The sequence below is a fragment of the Rosa chinensis genome, chromosome 1 (assembly GCF_002994745.2).
Source record: "Rosa chinensis cultivar Old Blush chromosome 1, RchiOBHm-V2, whole genome shotgun sequence".
Taxonomy (NCBI): Eukaryota; Viridiplantae; Streptophyta; class Magnoliopsida; order Rosales; family Rosaceae; genus Rosa; species Rosa chinensis.
The window spans coordinates 27,880,078-27,904,078 of record NC_037088.1 but is presented as its reverse complement, the minus strand read 5'-3'; the positions used below and the strand labels follow the sequence as shown (position 1 = coordinate 27,904,078).

Here is a 24,001-nt window from a genome sequence, read left to right as displayed (position 1 = left end):
TCTTTGCTTTCATAAAGCCCAGCTTCCACCAAGAACTTCAAAAACCCTTAAATCTAGAAACAAAATTCTCAGAAAACATAAAAGTAACAAACCTAAACAATCTTTCCAAATAAAAAAATGAAAATCGAAAACAGATAAAGTTCTAAACAAACTCAAACTTCAAATTCAAACCACGAAAGCTAAAGTTAACATGAAAAGCAGAAAAGCTTGAAGCCAACAAAATTGGAGATGGAGTTCGGAATTTTTACCAGAGAGGTTTCGATGGGGACCAAACATATATAGAGTATGAAGAAGAGGGAGACCATAAAAAACCAATAATCACTACAGGAAAAATAATCACAAAAGCATTTCTATGTCACTACATTCCATCATGGTAATTAGCAGCATCATACAACAAGCCGAACTTTATAGCAGCAATGCTTCTACAATGTACCTCAACATCAGCCTTTTGGTGTTTCTTGATGATTCGAATAACATGCCTAGCTGTTTCTTCAGCTGTTATCGGTGGTGGCCCCGCTTCTCTCCAGCTCTCAACTAGTTTTCTATACTTCACATATTTCGAAATTCAGACACATAAAAGATCAAATCTTTTAAAACCATTTTTTCTCTCTCTCATTTCTAAACTAATGACATAGATTTTGATCATCGCTATTGCTGCGTATCGATTTTAGCTTCTTCTCTACTCTACCGATCCTCAAAAGAACAACAACCCAAAAACAAAAACAAATAGAGAGAAATACAGAAAGAGAGACCTGAAGCCCTTCTTTTTGGACATCACGATCTTCTTCATTATCAAAGGTATTGGCTTGATTTCTTCAAAATCAGTGTAAAAATTCATATGTGGCTGATTTATCGTTTGGGCTGTGCGATTGCTTTCCTCAGAGTTGAAGACCTTGCTTACCCGGAATACGATTCCAATATATTACTTGTTAAGGATCCGAGTTATAGCACTCTTGAAGAGTAACGCCAAGGCGCGGTGAGTGATGTTGGGTATCTTCTATTTTATGGGTTCTTTAATTTATCACTCCGAAGATAATAATCTACGATTTAAGAGTTGGAATTTAAATGGGTTTGGCTGCATTTGCAGTATTTTGAAGGCTATTGATCTTGAAGAAGACCTTGATTCTTAGCCTATTTGCCTTTTAATTTCTGAGCTGTTAGTTCTTTCTGCTTTTCACCGAAGACCCTAGACCCTATTTCTTGACTTCATTTCTGCTTCTGAATTTGTGATTAGTATCAATTCCAACCAGAGAAAAAAGTATTGCCAGTCTCAATTCCGACGGAGGAAGAAGCAGCTCTAAGCGACTCAGGGTAGGAGAAGAAGACATACTGTGACTGTAAGTGAACTCTGAACCATCTTCGTTTATTTCATTCCAGTAATTTCTGGGTATTTATTGCTATTATAATGCATTCAAACTGTGGCTCTTCGTCCCCTTTTGCCCAAATTTACTTATTCTCTCCTTGAAAATGGGTTGATCTCAAATTGGGTTTCTGTGGCTTGCACTTTTTCATTGATTTTGATGTAAAGGTTTGTAATTTCTTGCAGAAAGTCACAGACCCATGTTTAGTTTTTGACTGTGAATATTAACTGATGGCTGATTGTGATCCCGGAGTAAAGTTTTGTGGTAAATACTCTCTCTTTGGCTATTGATTTATGTAGAATTGAAATAGAGAAAGACCTGCATCTTTTTGTTTACCAGATAGAAAGACAGATATTAACTGATAGCATTTCAAGCTCAACTGTATAGTTTTTGACTTTGGAAACATAGTGCAGAAATATGAAAATCTGAAGAATATATATCGAACAATGAGAGTAAAGCTATGTTGTCAGAGACAATGCTATTCATTGTTTTGTAACAAACACATGAAAACTTAGTACATCACTGATCAAATATATTACTTGACATCAAAAATCTTTCTCCACCAAATTATAAATACTAAATACTCTATATGCTCACTAATAAAAAAGGAACATGTAATTGCATCATGATGTTGAGCATGCAATTGATAAAGCATCAGCCAGAGAATCTATGTTTCCACACATTGATCGATAATCCTAAATTGAGAAACTGGATTGATTGCTTTGGATAGAACCTCTTACTTTAACAAATATTTAGTATTTACTGAATGAAGTAATAGAGGAGAAGGATTAGATTGTTGGATTTTTATCTGGTTGATAAAGATTAATTTTTGATGTGTGCTCCTTCCTCCACACATGTTATCATGTAACTTATCCTTGGAATTATGTTATTAGATGTATTTTCTCGCACAATGATGTTCTGCTTATCTTTAGGCTGTGGTGCAGACCAAATTTGAGGTGGAACAAGCTGCTCACTATCTGATATTCAAGTGTCAAGTAAAGTAAGCATGTCTAAAATTTCATAGGATACCATCTTCCTTTAGTATAGATATAACTAGAAGAGATTAGATTCTGTTGTAGGCCGTTACTGAGGAAACAAGACAAGACAAATTTATTTTGTTTATGTTTGAATGGCTGGAGTTGTATCATTCAGATAATGTAACTGCAAAGACTTATGTCCTTGGTGAGTGATGCAAAGGCTGTAAAATCCCTTACAGCAGCAATAATGTATAGCCACACCCTATAAAAGTAATTACTGAACTTCGCATAGTAATACATTGGATTGTTTAGGAAACTAGGACTGGTTCTGTGTATAAGTATCATATGATTTTGTGAATTACAATTTGTGTTTGTTTAACAAATTCACCAAGCTGTTTCAGTTGTAAAGAGTTGCATATTTATCCATTTGGTCATGTTATTCCTTTTGAGTCCTGTGAAATACACTTCTTGCTACTTCATGTGCTAATTATTTGACATTTTGTTTGGTTATGCCATGTAGACGAATAATGAAATGAAAGTGGCTGAATTGGAAGCTAAACTTAGCAGTAAGATAAGCAAAATTGAAGCCCTTATTTACTGGCAAGTCATCCAAGCTACTAACATTTTGGCGACCAAATTTGATTAGCTCAGCGTGATTTCTTCCCATATCAGAGAAAAGAAAAAGGGATTATGAGAGACTTCGATTCAATTGATAAAAGGTAACTTTATGTAAATTTTTCGGTCAATTTTGTTGGGTATGGGCTTTTGGGATTATTCGATTAAGGGTTTTGTGTGCGATTTAATGATGAGCATGGGTTTTGTTGTGGGTTTTCTGTTTTTACCAATTCTTCCGTGCTGGTTCATTCTTTTCCTTTCTCTCTCGCTCAAAACGAATTCACCTCTAGGATAGGATGAAGATACCCAATACAATTCTTTAGGAATTCGCTCTTTGTGGTCCTATATTATTAGGTTTGAACAAACGAATTCATTCCTGGGTTTGTTTTGGATTGTTGATTTTGATTTGTTCATGTGTCAATTGCTCTGATTTGTTGGGTTTATGTGTATTATCAAATTTCTTCTATGATTTTCATCTTGCAAAAATATGGGATGGGGTTGAATTTCATATGATAATTTCTTATTATCGCTGTGGATACTTACATTCTCTCTTGAAACATGAAGCATTAGTGATCGATAGTTGAATTATCTACTCTTTTTCCTTTCTCTGCACACAATGATTTCAGATGAATGACACAAGTTATGGAAGTGTTTTATGTAGCTTTTTTTATTTTCCCACCCAATATTCAATCCTCTTCAATTTGTTTTCAGTCAACTTCTTTTCCAGCTATGATCCTTGAATTTGAATTTTCAGTTTAAGCATTTAGTTCATGATAATGGTTCTGTGCATTTAATAGTTTTAAGGAGTTTTATCAGTTTTAATGAAACATGGTATCAGAGACTATGGGTTTGTTAAAAAAATATAGCAGCATTGCCTGTGTTCAACTGTTAAAAACCATTCCTTTTCAGTAAACTGCTCTTAATTGCTTCTTTGATTTGCCACTGCGTTTGATTTGTAATCCTATTTTGTATTGACATTCTTATGCCTCAGTTTTTCCTTAAAGCCAATCTAACTGTGTGTTTAATTCCCACAGAATTTTATCATCAAATACTTGCCAAGGCTTTAGCGCATTTCTTTCAATCGAAATTTCTGATCATAACTTGGTCAAAGCTTAGGTAAGCTTCTCTGCTATTTTAATATGATTCCCAATTTTGTGATTATGATATATTCATATACCTAATCATAGTACCCCTCCAAACAATCATCCTCGGTGAATGGCTTCATTTAATGGATTTTTAGTTGAAGATAGTGTTTTGAGGTTCAATTGTGGTGTGAGTTTTAATAAGTTTGCCGAGGATAATGATTCAATCATAGTCTTACGATTCTGCATATGCCATGTATAAGTCAGATGGTAATCCATGCTCAAGAATAAAAAAATAAATAAAAAAGGGGTAGGTTATGTCATGCTTCAGGGATAAGGTGTATGGGGCAACCCAATGTAATTGAGGTGTTTTGTTCTTATTTTGATTTATATTTTTTTAAATATTTTTTTCAAAAAAATTTATGAAGAAAATCTGCATGTCTTATTGGGTTTTGGTCTGAGGCAAGTTGGTATGTTTACCAATTCTTGAGCAATTCTGTTTACCAATTAATTGATTAGGTATATATATGATTATATACACTCTCATACACACAAGGTTCGATTCTGGGGCATATATTTTATAAGTAGGTTCTTAAGGTTGTATAGGTCTTATACATGATTGCAAGGACTTATTGTGATGCCAGAGGACCAGCATCAGTAATGTGCTGGGGAGATCTAGGAAACTTGCATAAACCAAAGAGCAACATTTTTTAATCAAATGTACCAATTTCCCTTGCTACTTTTGCTACCAAAGGTGGCAAGCTCTTCTGTAAGATTAATTCTACCGGTTTAGACAAAGCCACCAAAACAAATGTATTTTCTTGAGAGAAGAAAAGCTTTTCCAGTTATGTAATTGTGTAGTTGCTATATGCTATATCATTGTTTATTGGAATTCAAAATAAGGTGCTGTTTGTGATAAGATGATAGTTAGTCATTTGCTTATATCTCATTGTACTGTACATTTAGAATATGCTCACTTGCATCGATGGTTATTAGATTGTTTTATTTTTGGCTTGCATAAGAACATGGAGGTGAGCGTTATAATTATGAAACTGAGTTTCGGAATTTCTGAAAGATTTATGCTCGGATGGGTGAATATGTAAAATAATTATGAAACTGAGGACTTCATTATATTGCTGTTAGTTGTTAGTTCAGTTAGAAAGAAAGCCATGGATAATTGAAAATAAGCTGTTTTGTCACAAAAAGAATTCCTTTTTCTTTTTCTTTCTTCAGCATCAGCCTCTGTGCACAACTATATATTGAAGACTTTTGTCATGGAAAGATGTCAAAAAAGAAGCAATTAGGCTTTCAAATATATTTCTGCTCACCTCATTAGGGATGCCAGTTTCAAGAATAAGTCTGAAACAAATACGGTGACTGAGGTAATTAATCAATAGTAGTTATTATTTACTTTTTTGGTTTTCCATTCAAACGTACCTTCTTTCTCTTATGTCAGTTATGTGTAGATCTCCCTTGCAGCTCTATTTTCAAGTTGAGCGGGAACTGGTGATTCAGTCCACCAGATTGAAAACATTGATAAGAGATTTTAGATGAAATTGTAGAGGAACCACTTTTCAATTAGCAAAGATGATATACTGAGACTGAAAGTATTACTTTTTTTTTTTTTTGAGAAGACTGAAAGTATTACTTATATATAATGACTAGCTAAAAAATTTGGATTTTATAATATATATTCTGATGTATATGTCTTACCATTTTGTAGATATTCTTCTTTTTCTTCAAGCAATGAACAACTAAATATGATAAATGAGTTGGGATTCCCTTTTTTATTTATTAAAAAGAGAATAATTGTATGCATATACCCCTAGCTCTGTGCCATACATTAGTTTTCTACATGCATTTTGTTATTATGACCAGTCTCTTGATCTTGACAAATGAATGCATTCAGTTTATTGCCATGCTTCAACTGGATGAATGAACTCATCAAAAGCCTTAAATACAAAGTTGTTAACAGCAACAAATCCCGCAGCAATGTGCGAGTGTCATTTCTAGTATAGTATTATGTGTAGTACTCGCTTCTTGAACCAAAAGAAGGCTCTAGTCTCTTTGGTTGTCATGTGATGTTACGTATGCTGAAAAGTCAGGGCGCAGAGAACACGCAAGACAACATATAGTTAATTTCTAATATATATCTTTTCATGGTCTGAAATGGATTTCTTCTCAATTACTCCTCAATCACGAATGCACAAACGTCCAACCTAACTCTTGATTTGTGGTGGAAATCTCCTGCCGGCCTCGTGCTGCAAGAAATTAAGGGAAGCAATTAATAAAGTTTAACTGGTTTCTCTCGTAAGTCTTCGACCTCGACCTCTTCGTTTTCCAGTCTCAACGTACTATATATTCCAAACATTTTGGGCATCCAAATCTGCAACCATATTCACACAATGGAGAGCACTTGGTTCTTCCTGGTCTACTGTTGTATGGCAGCTAGCTGCTTAACTATGGCAGCAGCACAAACCAACATCAGCACAGACCAATCTGCTCTTCTTGCTCTCAAAGCCCATATCAGTAGTGACCCTCATAACTTGATCTTGACCAATTGGTCAACCACTATTCCCATTTGCAATTGGGTTGGCATTACATGTGGTGCACACCACCTTAGAGCCACAGCCTTGAACCTCTCCTACTTTGATCTCCAAGGCACTATTCCTCCTCAGCTAGGCAACCTATCATTTCTTGTTGATATTGACTTGAGAAATAACAGTTTCCATGGCCATTTGCCGGGGGAATTGAATCGTCTGCGCCGGTTGAAGTTCATTAACTTTGGAGCCAACAAATTTATGGGAGCCATTCCATCGTGGTTCGGGCTCTTATCTAAACTTCAATCATTATATTTGTTTGGTAATCAATTTTCAGGTTCCATACCAGCGACTATCTTCAACTTATCTGTGCTGCAAGTAATTGATTTTAGCTATAACCAACTATCAGGTACTGGCTCTTCTTTAGAACTCTAATCAGGTCGATATCATTATGATCGTAACACTTTAACATTGGTCCCATCCAACCTTAATTAGTGTTAATGATCTATGAATCTTAATGGAATGAAATAAAATTGACCCTTCTGAATTTTTGAAAAATCTTTAATTAGTCTCAATTTTTAAAATTCAATACAAATTTATCTTAATTAGTTTTAATTATCCTTGAACTTTAATGGAATGAAATAATATTTTACACTATTAATACACTACATATATCTAATTAATATGAATCTTTTCAAGGTTTTCTTACCCTATTGATCGATATATGCCCATATGCGCATATTTACGATTCTTTATTAATATGCTAAATTGAAGTAACACATAAGTTTTTCTATATTTATCATTCATCTTAAATCCTAAAATTTATTCAACATGATTTAAGGATCTTTCAATTTCAGCATTAGTACAAGAAATATTACACCTAAATTTTCTTAATTATACTAATATATATATATATTTTTGGGCAAAAGATTGTGTTATTTTTAGAGGACGACTAGAAATGAATATAATTTGTCAGTTAATAAAGTTTGACCCTCCTAAGAGAGATTTTTGGCTACGCCACTGGTCCCATCTATTTGTTAATTTATATGTTAATTAACAGGTAGCATACCGAGAGAAATTGGAAACTTAACAACGTTGAAGGAGATCTTCCTTGATTTTAACAATTTCACAGGTATGTCGTATGCCCTCTGACTAGGTGTACCTTTCTATCTTTCTTTGAATCGATTTCCCTAGAGAAAACGATGTTGGCAAAAAAACTAGCTAATCATATGCACATATATGATGCAGAGTTTTGATATTTACTTACTTTTTTTTTTTTTTTTTTTCAGAAATTCCAAATGAAATAGGAGATTTAAATCAACTGGAGAAGTTGTTTGTGCAAAAAAATGCCCTAGAAGGAAATATTCCTATGGCTGTCTTCAATATGTCTTCTTTGATTATTTTGGCTCTACTTCAAAACAACTTGAAGGGCAGACTTCCAGATAATATGTGCCAAAATCTTCCTCATCTTCAAACGTTGGCTTTGGGTTACAACCAGTTTGATGGTCCACTTCCATCCAAATTTTGGCAATGCAACAAACTTGTTGATATATTTTTGGCTCGTAACAGCTTCAGTGGAAGTATACCCAAATGGATTGGAAACGCAACCCAGTTAAAGGAAGTTGAACTTGCGGAAAACAGTTTAACAGGTACATATACCTTTCATCATTGTGTATTCTTAACTACTTCTACCATCAAAATTCAATATTGTGTTTTATCATTCCTATATAATATTAGTTGTATGTGTAAAATAGTTCAACAATAAAATGTCAATTTTTGTAACGACTATGTATTATCGGGGCAGGTACCATACCGCATGAGATTGGTAATCTTCCAAATTTAGTGTGGTTAAGCCTCAATTTAAATAATCTCAATGGCCTCATCCCAAACACAATTTTCAACACATCCACAGCAGCGTTTATAAGTCTAGTTGGTAACAAGCTCTCAGGCAGCCTCCCAACAAATATAGGTCTTGGGCTTCCAAATCTACAAGAGTTCTACTTGGGACAAAATAAATTGAGCGGAGCAATCCCCAAATCCATCTCTAATGCTTCTCGGCTCACCATGCTAAGCTGGCCGCTTAACTTACTTTCTGGCTCTATTCCTAGCACTCTATGTGCTTTAACAAACCTTCAGTATCTTTCCTTATTTGAGAATAATTTAACTATTGATACTACTACTCCAGAAGTAAATATTCTCTCTTGCTTAGCAAATCTTAAAAAGTTGAGGGTCTTAGCCTTCTCAAGCAATCCATTAAATGCCAACCTCCCTATTTCCTTTCGGAATCATTCTACATCTCTTCAAAATGTCTACTTTCAATACTGTGACATGAGAGGTAATATTCCTGACGATCTAGGAAACTTGAGCAGCTTGATAGCCTTATCCTTGTATAACAACAAATTAAGTGGATCAATTCCAACCTCAATTGGAAGACTACATAATCTCCAAGCTATGGGTTTGGGTTACAACAAATTGCAAGGACACATCCCAGATGAACTTTGTCAACTACAAGACCTAGAATTTTTAGGGTTGAGTGATAACCAACTCTCTGGCTCTATACCTTCTTGCTTGGGTCATCTAGCCTCCACACTAAGAAATCTATATCTGGGGTCCAATTTATTGAATTCCACAATACCATCTACCTTGTGGGGACTTTCAGATATCTTGTACCTTAGCTTGTCATCCAATAATTTAAGTGGATCTCTCTCGGAAGATGTTGGTAATCTGAAAGCTGTCGTAGAGATAGATTTATCAAACAACCACTTATCCGGTAGCATACCGAGCAACATTGGGAATCTACAAAGCCTGGTGAATCTCTCCTTGGAGAATAATAAGTTCGAAGGCCTTATTCCTAGTTCACTTGGCAAGTCGCTTAGCTTGGAACTTTTGGATTTATCTGAAAACCATCTGTCTGGATCGATTCCAAAGTCACTCGAATCTCTCAAATATCTCCAGATTTTGAATTTGTCTTTCAACAAACTCCAAGGAGAAATCCCAACAGGTGGACCTTTCCAAAACTTCTCTGCTCAATCATTTGTGTCAAGTGGTGAACTCTGTGGTGCACCCCGATTTCGTGTCCCATCATGCAATAATAGTACATTTGAAGCACATTCAACTAAAGCGAGCATATCCATCTTGAAATACATTATACCAGGGATCTTGTCAGCAACGTTCATAGTTACCTCCATTTGGATAGTGATACTATGTAGAAGAAAGAATGTGGAAACTGCAAAAGAGACTTCATTGTTACCTCAACTTCTATGGAGAAGAGTTTCACACCTCGAACTTGTTAGAGCAACAAATGCATTTAATGAAAGCAACTTACTTGGCAGCGGTGGTTTTGGCTCAGTATATAAAGGAACATTTTCTGATGGGACAGATGTGGCTATAAAGGTTTTCAATTTACAGCTAGAAGGGGCGTTCAAGAGTTTCAATGTTGAGTGTGAAATGCTATGCAACATCCGTCATCGAAATCTTATCAAAATCATCAGTTGTTGCAGTCAACTTGATTTCAAAGCTATGGTACTGAACTACATGCCTAATGGGAGCCTTGAGAAGTGGTTGTATTCTCAAAACTTTTGTCTGAATATCCTGCAGAGATTGAGTATTATGATTGATGTTGCGTCGGCATTGGAATACCTTCATCATGGCTATGGAACCCCTATTGTTCACTGTGATTTGAAGCCCAGCAATATCCTACTGGATGAGAATATGTGTGCACATGTTTCTGACTTTGGCATTGCAAAACTCATGTGCGGAAGAGATTCAATGACCCAAACCATTACTCAAGCCACAATTGGATATATGGCCCCAGGTAAAGAACTATTGTTAGTTTATCTTCAATTTCACATGTATTGTCATGAATTATGAGAAGATTAATTAAAGTTTAATTTTCATTATATTTGAAAAAGAACTTCACACATTTGTATGTTGCAGAGTACGGAATGGAAGGAATAGTTACCAGAAGAGGGGATGTTTACAGTTTTGGTATTGTATTGATGGAAACATTCACAAGAAAGAAGCCAACAGATGAGATGTTTGGGGACATCAGTTTGAAGCAGTGGGTTGCAAATTCACCATTACTTGATGTTGTGGATGCCAACTTACTTGGGACAGAAGAAGGGAATCGTGAATTTGTGAATAAGAGGGAGGGTTTATCATCCATTATGAGATTAGCTCTAACTTGTTCCACCGAATCACCAGAAGAGAGGATAAATATGCAAGAGGCTCTAGCCACTCTAAACAAAATTAAGATCAAGTTTTTCAAGGACGCTGCTGCAGGAGGAGCTGTGGTGTTGAACCTTCCTCTTGTTAAGCAGCCCTTTGTATAGGTTTCATTTCCGTAGCATATGATCTTGGTCTTTGATTCAGTTTTCAATAAATATAGCTATTTACACTTTGTATTTGTTCGGCTGTGATTGTAATACTTGCCAAGGCAGATATAACATAAATGTTATACCATTCTAGTTTTCGGTTGCAATTACAAGAATTGCACTTTCAGTAATATCTACATTTGCGCGCAGTCACTTTGATCAATCCCCTGTTTCTCACAGTCGTGTTGAGTATCATTTCTCACCCAATAATTTGGTTCTTGCATGTACGAATTGAGCAAAATAATCTGATTCATTTACATCGATCCCAATATACTTTCAAGTCTAGGCCGCTGAACATTTTTCCGAGTAGGAGAATTCCCATCAAGTACCTCCTCTCTCTCTCTCTCTGTTTTTTTCTTTTTCTTTTTTTGGGCCCATCAAGTAAGCTCTTTGATTGTGACTTGGATCTGAAAGGAGTTTTTTGTAAAAAAGTCCAAAATGCAAAGGAACCAACATACAAAACTTTGAATATAGTACATGCCCAATAGGAAAGTAGCTCGATCGACATAGCAAATGAGTCAAGAGACAGGGAAAGATATGAATTTTAGAAAATTATGGTGTATCAACTACCATATATTTGCAGACAACCGAATTGACTAATCTTGGTATGAAGTATTTTCTATGGAAAAATTGCAATGGATTGATAAGATATGTTTTTTCTTTGAAAAATGCTTGGGACACCAAAATTATTTATCAAATTTTATATACCAAATGATGTGGCATCTAACGTGTCATCTACATGTAACTATATATTTCCAACATGTCTTTTAATTAATATACTAAATAAGAACAAATAAAGTAGAATAAAAAAAAAGAATATTAAATCGATATTATTTGTTTTTCCGTCATATCCTTCTTCTTCTTCGCTGGGCATGGCATATTTGCCATGATGGTAGGTTAAAGAGTAGGCCAAATATTTCAAGTACAAAATGCATCAAGTGATTAATATCCTAACTTATTCCATCATTCTCTCTCTTTTTACCCTTTCATGGCTTCTTGGTCATAGCCATCAGCAACCCAGAACCAATGTTAACTCATCAAATACTATCACACCAACCAGACAATATTATTATCCAGATGATGAAGTGAATTAATTAGAAATCTGAAAACATGCATGATTGTGAACTTCAAACTAATAATATAATGGGGAACGATTGTTTAGTGATTTGTTTGAATTGTCCTCCTTCCTCCTTCTTGATGAGTTTTGGGATTAGAGTTAATTGCTTCGATCTTTCTTTCTTTTTTGAATAATGTGAAAATAGCATCATTTGGTAGCCATATTTGGTACATAAATTTGGGATCTCTAGCATTACTCTTTTTCTTTTTCTTTGATCACATTAACAACTCAAATTTGCAACAATTACATGATCGACCTCCCACTTACAAATGAGAGATTTATGTTACTAAGCCAAATGGTATTGGACGATATTTAAGACTTTAATTTATGACTTTCAAGACTTTTAATTTAATTTGTCTCTTCCGAGTAAATATATCATTGGATAAGACTAGTTGCTAAGCCCCCGTGTTACTATGGGTTGATTTTTGCCTTAATTGTTTGGCTTGACTGGGACTATTATAGTGGTTAAGAACAAAATGCTTTTTCACACACACACACACAGAATTAGAATGGAATCTGTTAAGTTTTGGTAGCTCTTGATGGACTACGAAGTAGAGAAGTTATGGGAAACAATGTTTGTAACTCACCAAGTATTTCTTTTCTCCAGGGGTGGAAAATATACAGTGGAAAATTGCAACTATAGGACAGAAAGGTAAAACCTGCAAAATTCAGGAGCAAAATTGTCCTAGCACTATTCATTGAAAAATAATGAACAGTATTTTAGGGTTTTATAATTAATAGAGTTTTTATCACCACTAGGGTCACAACTTTCTTGCATCAGACAAAATGATACCCAACTTTCAAAAGTGATCAAAATGATATCTAAATTTTTAAAAACAAATCAACTTGATACCCAACTTTCATAAGTGATCAAAATGATACTTAAAGTTTTGAAAACAAATCAACTTGATACCTCGGTTTATTTTTTCTAACTTCTTTGTTAAATCAAATGCAAAATCAAGCCCAAAAATTGAAGTGATTTGTCGTTAGAGGGTCATCAACCATCTACCAATCTTCTTCTTCTATAGAATTAAAAAAAAAATCTTTCATTCAATTTCAATTTCTACCATTGGTCGTAGAAACAAATAAAATTCGGATGTTTCACAACTTCTAAAGAAAACAATGAAAAATGAGAAAAGAGAGAGAGAAAGAGAGGAGAGATAGAGATGGAAGAAGAAGAGAATTAAGTCAATTAACAAAGTAAAATAAAACATAATTGAAAAACAGTTTTTGTGTAGAATATTATTATAACCCCACAAAACACCGCACCATATGTGATCAATTTTAACAAAAAATAAACCAAGTATCAAGTTGATTTGTTTTTAAAAATTTAGGTATCATTTTGATCACTTATGAAAGTTGGGTGTCAAATTGATTTGTTTTTAAAAATTTAGGTATCATTTTGATCACTTTTGAAAGTTAAGTATCATTTTGTCTGGTGCAAAAAAGTTTTGACACTACATTTTGTCTGGTGCAAAATTTTTTTGACCCTAGTGGTGATAAAAACTCTAATTAATATGTCATAGTCAAATAAGCTTATCCTTTAGGCGGTTCAATTTAAAAAGTCTTACCTATTTAGCATTTTTTTCTTTTTTCAAATGGACATGTTAATTGGTCCGAAAAAAAAAAAACACTCTACAACATCTTTTTAATTTGGGAAGTTGTTGAGTTAAAAATTGCACAAAGTGTAAAATGTCACCCAACGTAATTTCACTCGCATTTATTAACAGAATAAAGTTTTAATTATTTCTGGTTCGACCCATTTAAGACAGTATGCGTCTCTTAATTACAATCTCTTGTTACAAAGGAAACACCATTTGATTCCATTTATAAAGAAACCATTGTGTGGTTGTTTGTTTTTGCGGCTGTATACACTCGAATTTTGGAATGGGTTGCCGACGTACCCGGAAAGGGATCAAGCTACTCGTAGTTCAAGAGTTCCAATAAGTGAATGACCCATTGGAAGGCTTGGATTTTTGAAATATGAATAGTGTTTGGGATGCGCTTGCATCTAGATTATTTGATTCCAGATTGCCCACATACCCTTGCAGTATCAAACCACATGTAGTTACAGCATTTGGGATTTAAATGGGTAGATGACCCATTTATTTTTGGATTTGTGTTTAGATATTTGTGAGGGTTTAGAGCCCTTGAATTTACTCTTGGGTAATTTGGGAATGATTTGATTTTTCTGGTGTTTGGGTGAATTTGACTAATGGAATTAGAGATTTGGATTGGCTGAATTTGACTGGTGGAGTCAGGGATTCGATTTGAATTTGTGGTTGCATCTAGTGGGTCGTTAAATTGCCTGCATACCCTGTAAAAGGATCAAACCATTATAGTTCTGAATTCGTCTATTTGGGATTTTTCTTGGTTTTGTACCAAAAAGGAAATTTTTTTAGGTTCTGAAGTATTTTTTAACAAAACCAAAGCTCGGGAATTCTGAAATGGAAACACGTACCGTCATGCTTTGCCGAATTCTTCAAATGGGCCAAAATTTTGAGGTGGGCTTTGCTTACGAGTTATGTTGCTTGGTCTATATCAATCAAGGCTTTTGGGCCTCAAATTTGATATGGGCAGCCGTAATGTCGAGTAAACCCCGAGTCTCACATTTTAAATTTCGTCTCAACCCCGGATAAGTTTTTAGGAGACTTGTCTGATGACTTAACTTGTTTTGTCAAAAGAAAGCCAAATCTAATGTATGTGACTTGGGTGGCAGCAGATTAGAAGATCGCAGTTCATAGATGTTATTTGTTTTTTCCTCAGGCCCACGTCAAATTCACTACACGTTTGTTCAAACTCGGCTGAAGCGGTGCCATGTTCCCTTCAATGACATATTTCGACTCCTTCAATCAGTAGTGAGTAGTAGCAAGATCTTGACTTCATGATCTTTACTCTAAAGATGCCTTCTTTTTATTCTCAGAGTAAAAATATCATCCAACCAAGTAAAGAGCAATTTGGAGTCTTTGTCTAGGAATGTGCTTTCTCGTTCTTTTTATTTGTAGAACAACAGAACGCACACCACCTATTCGATGAAAAGCAAAGACAATCTCTGTAACATCCTTTTTTCTGCTAAATTTTGGCACAGGTAGTCTTGACGAGCTTTGTCTCATTGACTTTTGCTTCTTCCTTTCTTGATTCCACGAACAAGGATTAATTGAACCCATCCTTATATTCTTCTTTAATTGCTTGAGGAATCATATTTCAAGAGTTTAGAACCTTTTGACAACAAGCCAATATCGATTTGGCTTATGCATAAGTCTACACATTGTCTGCATCACCATCGCCACAAGGAGCTAAGAAAAGCTTTTATCTTTAATTATCTTTTAGCAAATAGAAGCTTTTGTCATTTGTCGATTGCTTCTAGTTTCACCTTTGCCGCAACACACTGATTGAACAAAACTCATGCCTTCATATATTAGTTTTACCCATTTGTCTCATTCACCTTGATTAGACTTTCATGTTTAAGCTGGAAAGCCACCGCCAAACTTCTTTTCTTTAGCTTTTCTATGGCGACAAGTTCAAGTCTTTGACTTTGTTGTTTTGTGCATGTATTAATTATATCTCCATGTGTGGTCTGCAATACCATGATCGCAAAGTAAGCAAACAAAAGCTTTAATCTTTCATCATATTATTTAGTAAGACAAGGCTTTTGTTCGTAGTCCATTAAGTGTTCTCAGTTTCTTTACTCTATGTTTCATCTTTGCAGCGACACTTCTTGTTGGTTCTTGACAACTTTAATTTTTTTTGCTTGGGCTTTCCCTGTTCTTATAGATTGTTATGCTGTGATATGGTCTTGTTGTAAGTCCTTTTCCATATAATTGAATCTAACAATGTTGTCCATACTGGCTTCTACTTCTTAATAGCCAATTAGTCATTCGGTTTTCATTTCACTTACTGAAATTGTTACCAAAGTTCCACCAACCAGAATTTTATTTCGGCCCTACGTTCTCATGCTTTCTACTTCTCCACGCCATTTCCAGAGATTCCGGATATATGCCCTTCTCCATCCTTGCTCAAACTTCATGAATATATATATATATATATATATATATATATGTATCTATAGGCGGGTTCTGAAGAGGACGTTCGTACTTCGCTTAAGTGCAGATGTCGATGTTTTTGCAGCGTTTCAGGCCGCAGAAGCGGCAGAGGCGGTGTGGGGCCTACCGAACGAAGGCCGGAAGCATCCCAGACTGCTACTGAGTAGAAAAAAATATTTTAATTCAGTGTTAATTCGATGATTCTATTCATCCCACAAACGGGGTATATATACAACTACAAATGAGTAGTCTAACTCTAACTCTAATAGGAAACAATCTTTCCATAATTACAGAATATCCTAATTAAATAAAATCCTAATTACATACTGATTTACAGCGATTATACACTCCCCCTCAAGTTGGTGCATAGATGTCTATCATGCCCAATTTGCCAACCAAGCTGTCAAATATCTTCCTAGACACTTCTATAGTAAGAACATCAGTTAATTGCTCATCTGTGTTTACAAATGGAAAGCGAATAACCTTTTTGTCACGATTTTCTTTAATAAAATGACGGTCAACCTCCACATGCTTGGTTTTATCATGCTGAACTGGATTTTGTGCAATCTCAATGACAGCTGTATTATCACAATGTAAATTCATAGGCTTTTTAAGCTTGTAACCTAGGTCTTTCAAGACATTACGAATCCACAACATTTCACAGACTCCATGTGCCATACCTCAGAATTTAGCTTCTGCACTTGATCTGACAATGACTTTCTGCTTTTTGCTCGCTAAGTGACAAGGTTCCCTCCAACAAGAGTGAAGTACCTAGATGTGGAACGTCTGTTAGTTTTATCATCAGCCCAATCTGCATCTGTGTACCCAACAACTTCCAATTCATCTTTTTTCTGAAACAGTAACCCTTTACCTAGCGCTATCTTCAAGTACCTCAAAATACGAAAGACTGCATCTGTATGCTCTTCACTAGGACAATGCATAAATTGACTAACAACAGTCACAACATAAGCAATATCAAGTCTAGTATGCGAAAGATAAATCAACCTTCCTACAAGACGTTGATACCTCCCTTTATCAGTTGGAACTTGATTAGGATAGATAGTAAGTCCATGATTCATCTTAATGGGTGTTTCGATGGGTCTGCAGTCCAGCATCCCTATTTCAGCAAGTAAATCAAGAACATATTTCTTCTGTGAAAGTGAAATCCCCTTCTTAGACCTTGCAACTTCACTACCCAAAAAATACTTCAGTTGTCCTAGATCCTTCATTTCAAACTCCTTTGACAAATACTTTTGCAATTTATTTATCTCTTTCGGACCATCCTCCATAACAATCATGTCATTAACATACACAATAAGAGCTGTAATCTTACCATTCTTGCACTTGATGAACAAGGTATGGTCAGAATTGCTCTGTCTGTATCCAAAGGCTCTCATGGACTTTGAAAATCTTCCAAACCAAGTTCTTGGAGACTGCTTCAGGCCATACAAAGACTTCTTCCATTTACACACCTTGCCAACATCACTTAGGTAATTCTTAACACCTAGGGGCACATCCATGTACACTTATTCCTCCAAATTCCCATTAAGAAACACATTCTTCACATCAAACTGGTGCAAGGGCCAATCTTTGTTTGCAGCAAGTGAGATTAGAATCCGGACAATATTAATCTTTGCCATAGGTGCAAAAGTCTCCTCATAATCAATTCCATAGCGTTGTGTGTATCCCTTGGCAACAAAATCTCGCCTTGTATCTATTAATAATTCCATGTGCATTAAGCTTCACAGTAAATACCCAATGACATCCTACAGTCTTCTTTCCAACCGGCATAGGTACTAGCTCCCATGTTGCATTCTTTTGAAGAGTTTCCAATTCTTAATTCATCGCCTTTGTCCATTTTGGATCCGTCAATGCATCCTGCACGTTACTAGGAATAGACACAGTAGATAATTGATCAACAAGTGCATGTGCCCCAAGAAACCTATGGTTAGACATAAAATTAGCTATAGGGTATTTAGCTTTGGCTTTGATATTTGGTTCATATTGTTTCTTAGGAATCCCTTGGTAACCCTTTGTGATTTCCTAGGTTCGACACTTTCTAACCCAGAAGACTCATTTAGGGGTACCTAAGGTGGATCATTCTGACCACAATCTTTAGTTGGTGATGCAAAATGGGGAATATCTTGTGTGTGAGTTTCAGATACGTCTTGATTTTGATGAGTTTCAGATATGTCTTGATTTTGATTCAAACTATCCAAAAAAGTCATCTCATGAAATGATTGATCGTTAGGGACTAAAGGATCAACTGTTTGGCTACTGGAAATTTCTGTCTGTTGAAGTGATCGATCTCTAGGTTCAAGCGATCGATCTTTTTGTACACTGGAAGCTTATGTCTCTTGAAACGATTGATTGTTAGGTTCAAACTATCGATCATTTTTGGCTGTTTCAGAATTTCTACCTTCAAATCGTTCCTCCAAATTTTCCAAGTCTTGATTACACGCATTTATTTGATTGTAATTGTATCTAAAACACTAGAAATAAGTTAGTCCTTGAGCCAATTATAATGTAATTAATCCAATTTTATTTATTGTATAGGAAATAAGCGGAATTGCGGAAATCAAGTGAAAATTGTGCAAATTGGAGTATTTTGATACAAGGACGAAATAGTCGATGCCGGTCAGCCATAGTCAGTACTAGTGAAGGATGGGAACAAAAAATCATAACATTGCGTCCGGTGGTGAAAAAGTTAGAGGAAATGCATCTTAATTAATAAAATGATTAATTAAGCAAGCACCTTAATTGAACATTAATCAATGTTTAATTAAGAATGCATGGCTAGTAAACAACCATGCACGTGCTGTGCAGCTTGCTAAGCAAAGAAAGAAAACAAAATCCTTTTCTTCTAACCAATCACACACTGCCACCTACCCTTCTCTTATCTCATTTCTCTCCCAGCCACATGCCTTCTGCTATCCGGATTCTATTCTCTCTCTTGGCATACACAGACCATGACCTAATATATATATATATATAGGCCCGTTCTGAAGCGGACGTCCGCACTTCGCTAAAGTGCGGACGGCGATGCAGCGGAGGAGTTCCAGGGTGCGGCGGCGGCGCGCGGCTTGCAGGAGGGAGGCCGGAGGCATCTTGGACTGTTTTGGGCGGAGTTCAAGGTCGGAGGAGGTCGGGGTTGCAGGTTCTGGGCAGCAACCCGACCTGCAACTGCAGGTTTTCTGGGCAGCCCTCCAACGACGTCGCCGGCGACTCCACCGACTGCAGATGGCTCTGCCTGACCCCTGGCGTCCTTCCGGCAACCCTCGCCACTCCGTCGCGCCCCGAGCCGAGCTGCAGCAGCGCCATCCGCACTTTAGCGAAAGTGCGGACGTCCTCTTTGGAACGCCTGCGTGTGTATATATATATATATATATATATATATATACACACACATTTCTACTATAGTTGCATACCCTATTACTCCAATCTCAACCCCAATTCGGCCGCACACTCCACTAGACCCCATTTTCTCTCTTCCTCTTTCTCTACAGCAAAAACACACACCACCTCCACTCCATTTCTATTCTCCCATTTTATCTCACTTCCCAATATCACTATCTACCATTTTTCTCAAAGAAAACCAAGGGGTTTGCACTACACATCATCAAGGTTTCATCACCACAAAGAGATTTTGGTTTGGTAAACAGTGGGGGCTTAATTTCAAATTAGGTTCATATTTGCCTATAGCAAATTGTGAGCCTAGTTTGTGTTCCCTCTCTCCTCTATCATTTCTCTTAATTTCTTATATATTTGTTGATGTATTTGATCATGGGTTGTGAGTCGTTCAATTTTTGGAGTTAGGGTTGTGAAGCCCTAACTCATCTTGTGTAAATATTGATGCTTTAAATGAAATAAATGCAATTGTCATTGTGTATGCTTTAAATCCGAATTTATTGGTCCTTAGAAGCATGTTTCTAGGCTTTGTCACCCTTTGAAATTATGTTGTGGGCAATTGTGATGAATAGATTGATAAATTGACAACTTATTAGTCTTGTTGCATCTAGGATTTAAGTGTGGTAACCATTAGCTAGCTTAATTGTAGCTAAGCTTGCTTGGGTCTCTATTATCTTGCACTCTAGACCTCTAATTTTAGATATTGCAACCTTAACCGGCGTAATGCCTAAGTTAGAGAGTTTATTGTGGCCCTAACAGGCATAATCGATACACTGAAAAGATAATTGGTTTGGTAGCCTTAACCGGTACTAGATACTAGACTTAACACATATAGGAAATGCATGCATTTGTGAAATTGGCATTGATATTTGCAAGATAGTTAGTGTGAATCACCCGACACTCTCATGTTCCCATTAATTTGAAAATCCAAATTTAATTTTTTGCTTGATCATTAGTTGTTTGCTTTTATTTTAGTTTGCATTTAATTTAATTAATTCCTAATTCAAAACTCCAAAACAAAATTCTACCTTCCATTGTGCATAACTCATTTGGGCTACAAGTTAGTGGCTTTGATTAGGCTTAGTGTGAGTTAAACCGAGCATTGCCGAGGCTTGGTGCCTTGTAAATATTATTTTACTTTATTTTATTTTTGTTTTTCATTGTATACATTTGAGTTGTCATAGCGCCAATTACCTCGGTTAGGTCCAACACCTAATCCCCGAGGTACTATAATCAAGGATTTAATACTTCCCATACTTGACACGATTCGTACGCTTGCGAGAGTATATGATTCAAGTTAAGTCTTCAAAGACATAAAAATCAATAATAGAATGAGGATTCCCTTCACAACCTCTCTCCCCCTGCAGGGAAGACTGAGAAGCTCCCCCTGAGTAATATGGCTCAGATTCATAGAATGAGACATCAACAAATATATGTACTGTATTGGTGAGCGGATCATAACATCTATAGCCCTTTTGAAACTCTGCATAACCCACAAAAATACACTTCTTTGTAGGGTATCAAGTTTGCTCCGTTGTGGCTTTGGTATGTGGACATAAGCTGTACAGCCAAACACTCTTGGCTCTAATTAGGCATAGAGGGGATGGTTAAAGTATGAAGCTTTTGATAAGGATTCTGAAACTCAATTACCCGTGAAGGAGCACGGTTGATGAGATATGCTGCTAATTTCACTGCTTCTCCCTAATAGGACTGAGGTATATTCATGCCAAATAAGGAAGCACGAACAACTTCCATCAACTACCTGTTCTTCCATTCTGCTAAACCATTCTATTGAGGAGTATAAGAATTGGAGGTTTGATGACGAATTCCATGTGACCAGCAGAACTCAATCATAGGGCCATTCACAAACTCTCCACCATTGTCAAACTGAAACACTCTGATGGATTTTTGATATTGAGTTGCCACCATTTTGTGAAATTTGGTAAACATCCCAAATACATCACTCTTATTCTTTAGTAATGATACCCATGTCATGCGAGTACAATCATCAATAAACTTTACATAATATCGAGCTCCAAAAAAAAGAAGAAATTTTCGCAGGACCCCAGACATCAAAGTGAATTTTCATAAAAGGAACATGATTTTTATTAAGACTTGGTGAATATGAAACATGGTGGCTCTTGGCCAATTCACAAATGTCATAATGGAAATCCAAATCACTGACAACAGAAAACAAATGAGGTTGCAGCTTCTTAAGATAACTAAAAGATAGATGCCCTAAACGGCAATGCCATAACCATACATCTTCCTTTGCATTCTCTACCCCATTGATTTGATCAGCTTGCCCCAAAAGATGCTTCTAGTTCTCTATAGTCTCTATCAGATCCAGTAGTATAATTTCCCATTTCTAACACCATAACCAAGAATCCACCGAGTCAGAATATCCTGAAACACACAGAAAGAAGGATCAAAGGTCACAATACATGCAAGAGCTAAAATAATTTGACCAACAGACAGGAGATTATAAGCTAGTGATGGAACAATTAAGACAGATTCAAGGGTTAAGGTATCAGATAAAGTAATAGAACCTTCTCCGGTGACCAGAGTTGGAGTACCATCAGCAGTAGAGATAACATTTTGAGGGGAATGTCTAAGGTGTTTCACAAGATCAGGGTCATTGGTCATATGATCAGATGCACCTGTATCAATTATCCATATATTATTCAAAGTAACCTTACCCTTCATACCTGATTACGCTTCATTAGCGGAGGCAATGTCTAGATGCTCTTCCTCTATAGTAGCAATGGTGTCCTTGCCCAGATTCTTTCACGGTTTCTTGATGAAGTCCCACCAATCAGAGTAACCAATCACTTCATAGCACCGCTCCTTGCTATGACCAAATTCCCCACAAATAATGCACTTTCTGTTTGCATATGGATTTGGCTTACCTAGAGGACGATGTGGAGAAGGACCTAAGAAGTCTGGAGGAGGACCTGGTTTGCATTGGACAACCATAACAGAAGATTCGGTAGGTATCGAATGCCCCATAGCCTGTTTCTCTGATTGCACCTTGCGAATGTAAGCATTGCTATGCTCCGAAGAGAATTTAGGTTCCTTGCACAGGATTTCTCCACACACCTGATCATACTCTGGGTCAAGTCCACTCAAAAACATGTGAACACGCATCCGGGATATCGCTGAGGTCTCTTGAACTATAGCTACAACATTATCATTCTTAGAGGCCACCCTTTGATCAATCTCCTGGAACATCGCCACTAACTCATTATAGTAGGTAGGAATGGGCCCTCCATTTTTCTTTGCTTCAAAACACTTCTTGTTCAATTCAAAGATCATGGTTTCATCAGAATTATCATAAAAAGTTTGCCCTACAGCTTCCCAAATATCTTTTGCAGTAGGAAGACGAATATACAAGTTCATAAAAGAGGACTTCATGGAGTCAATGAGCCAACTTTTCACCTTTTCATTATCCGTGGCCCAAGCTTTATACTCTACAGAATTCATGGCGGGTTCAGCCTTCACTCCGGTCAGATAACCAACCTTCCCTCGTGCTCCAATGCGCATCCGCATCAGAGGAGCCCATATGGTGTAGTTGGATTCATTCTAGACAACACCTGTTGAAGACGCAGAGTTGTCTTGTTGGGTGGTGTAGTGGTGATGGATGACTTGTAAGGATCGCACCATTACCTTCTCGGGATTTGACTGTTTGCCTTCAATTACAGGTTCGGCCATTGAGGAATTCAGGATTTTTGCAGGATTGGGTTTTCTAGGGTTTCAAGATGGATCTGAATATTTTTTTTTTTTTTTTAAAAGGTAGGGTGATGGTGGTTTGAAATTCAGGGATGGTTTGATTTCAATGGTGGTGGTACGCAGCGGTTTATGGTTTTTTTTGGGATTCAGGATCCAAAGAATGCAATGCAAGTTCAAAGGATTGAACTTGCTTTGATACCAAGTAGAAAAGAATATTTCACTTCAGGGTTAATTTGATGATTCTATTCATCCCACAAAGGGCCGAGTATATATATAAGTACGAAGGAGTAGTCTAACTCCAATAAGAAACAATCTTTCCATAATTATACACTACTAGAATTTTGTTCATAGACATCGGCCCAGAACCGATGTTAAACTAATTTTCGACTGATGTCTTAGTAGGTGTAGAGAAAGATATAGACATTAGTATAAGCGCGTTTTTAACCGATTTCCCAGACAACAACCAACATCGATTCTAAAAAACAAATCGATGTATAATCGTTATAATCATCATATTTTTGTATGTTAGGTATGTCTAATTCTTCATATTTTCACATTTTATGCTTAATAAAGTATATCTCAAACAATACCTAAGTGAACATTTAAATCGATTACAATTTCAAAAATGATGTCTAATACACTCGCAGACATCAGTCTCTAAAAAAATTTGTTTGTTCGTGTCCATTTTTACGTGCATCTTGCCGTCTTATTCTCCTGAGAACGATGTATGTACATTTAGGCAACATCAGTTAATCT

At 36.2% G+C, this 24,001-nt stretch overlaps 1 protein-coding gene and 1 long non-coding RNA gene across 5 annotated transcripts; both read left to right on the top strand.

Moving 5' to 3' along the window:
• The first annotated feature begins 298 nt into the window (after nucleotides 1-298).
• On the top strand, nucleotides 299-5,817 carry LOC112192557. Of its 4 annotated transcripts, none has more exons than XR_002933553.2 (9): nucleotides 299-798; nucleotides 883-976; nucleotides 1,235-1,337; nucleotides 1,547-1,625; nucleotides 2,294-2,361; nucleotides 2,859-3,057; nucleotides 3,988-4,069; nucleotides 5,269-5,417; nucleotides 5,492-5,817. It is a non-coding gene; the product is annotated as an uncharacterized LOC112192557 (long non-coding RNA). The 4 variants fall into 4 exon arrangements; XR_005809171.1 differs by having other exon boundaries at nucleotides 5,515-5,816; XR_002933552.2 differs by having other exon boundaries at nucleotides 301-798; nucleotides 5,502-5,813.
• A 451-nt stretch (nucleotides 5,818-6,268) lies between these two features.
• On the top strand, nucleotides 6,269-11,058 carry LOC112200040 (probable LRR receptor-like serine/threonine-protein kinase At3g47570). The gene is made up of 5 exons (XM_024341072.2): nucleotides 6,269-6,984; nucleotides 7,636-7,707; nucleotides 7,865-8,224; nucleotides 8,380-10,389; nucleotides 10,512-11,058. Exons 1-5 carry the CDS (start codon nucleotides 6,441-6,443, stop codon nucleotides 10,904-10,906), a joined length of 3,381 nt encoding a protein of 1,126 aa, XP_024196840.1. The 5' UTR covers nucleotides 6,269-6,440; the 3' UTR covers nucleotides 10,907-11,058.
• The last annotated feature ends 12,943 nt before the right edge of the window (nucleotides 11,059-24,001 follow it).

Excerpts from the sequence above, each read along its gene's own strand:
- LOC112200040 (XM_024341072.2), top strand. The coding sequence starts at position 6,441 with ATGGAGAGCACTTGGTTCTTCCTGGTCTACTGTTGTATGGCAGCTAGC. Across the intron at positions 6,985-7,635 it reads TAGCTATAACCAACTATCAG|GTAGCATACCGAGAGAAATT; the intron begins GTACTGGCTCTT and ends GTTAATTAACAG. Across the intron at positions 10,390-10,511 it reads AATTGGATATATGGCCCCAG|AGTACGGAATGGAAGGAATA; the intron begins GTAAAGAACTAT and ends TGTATGTTGCAG.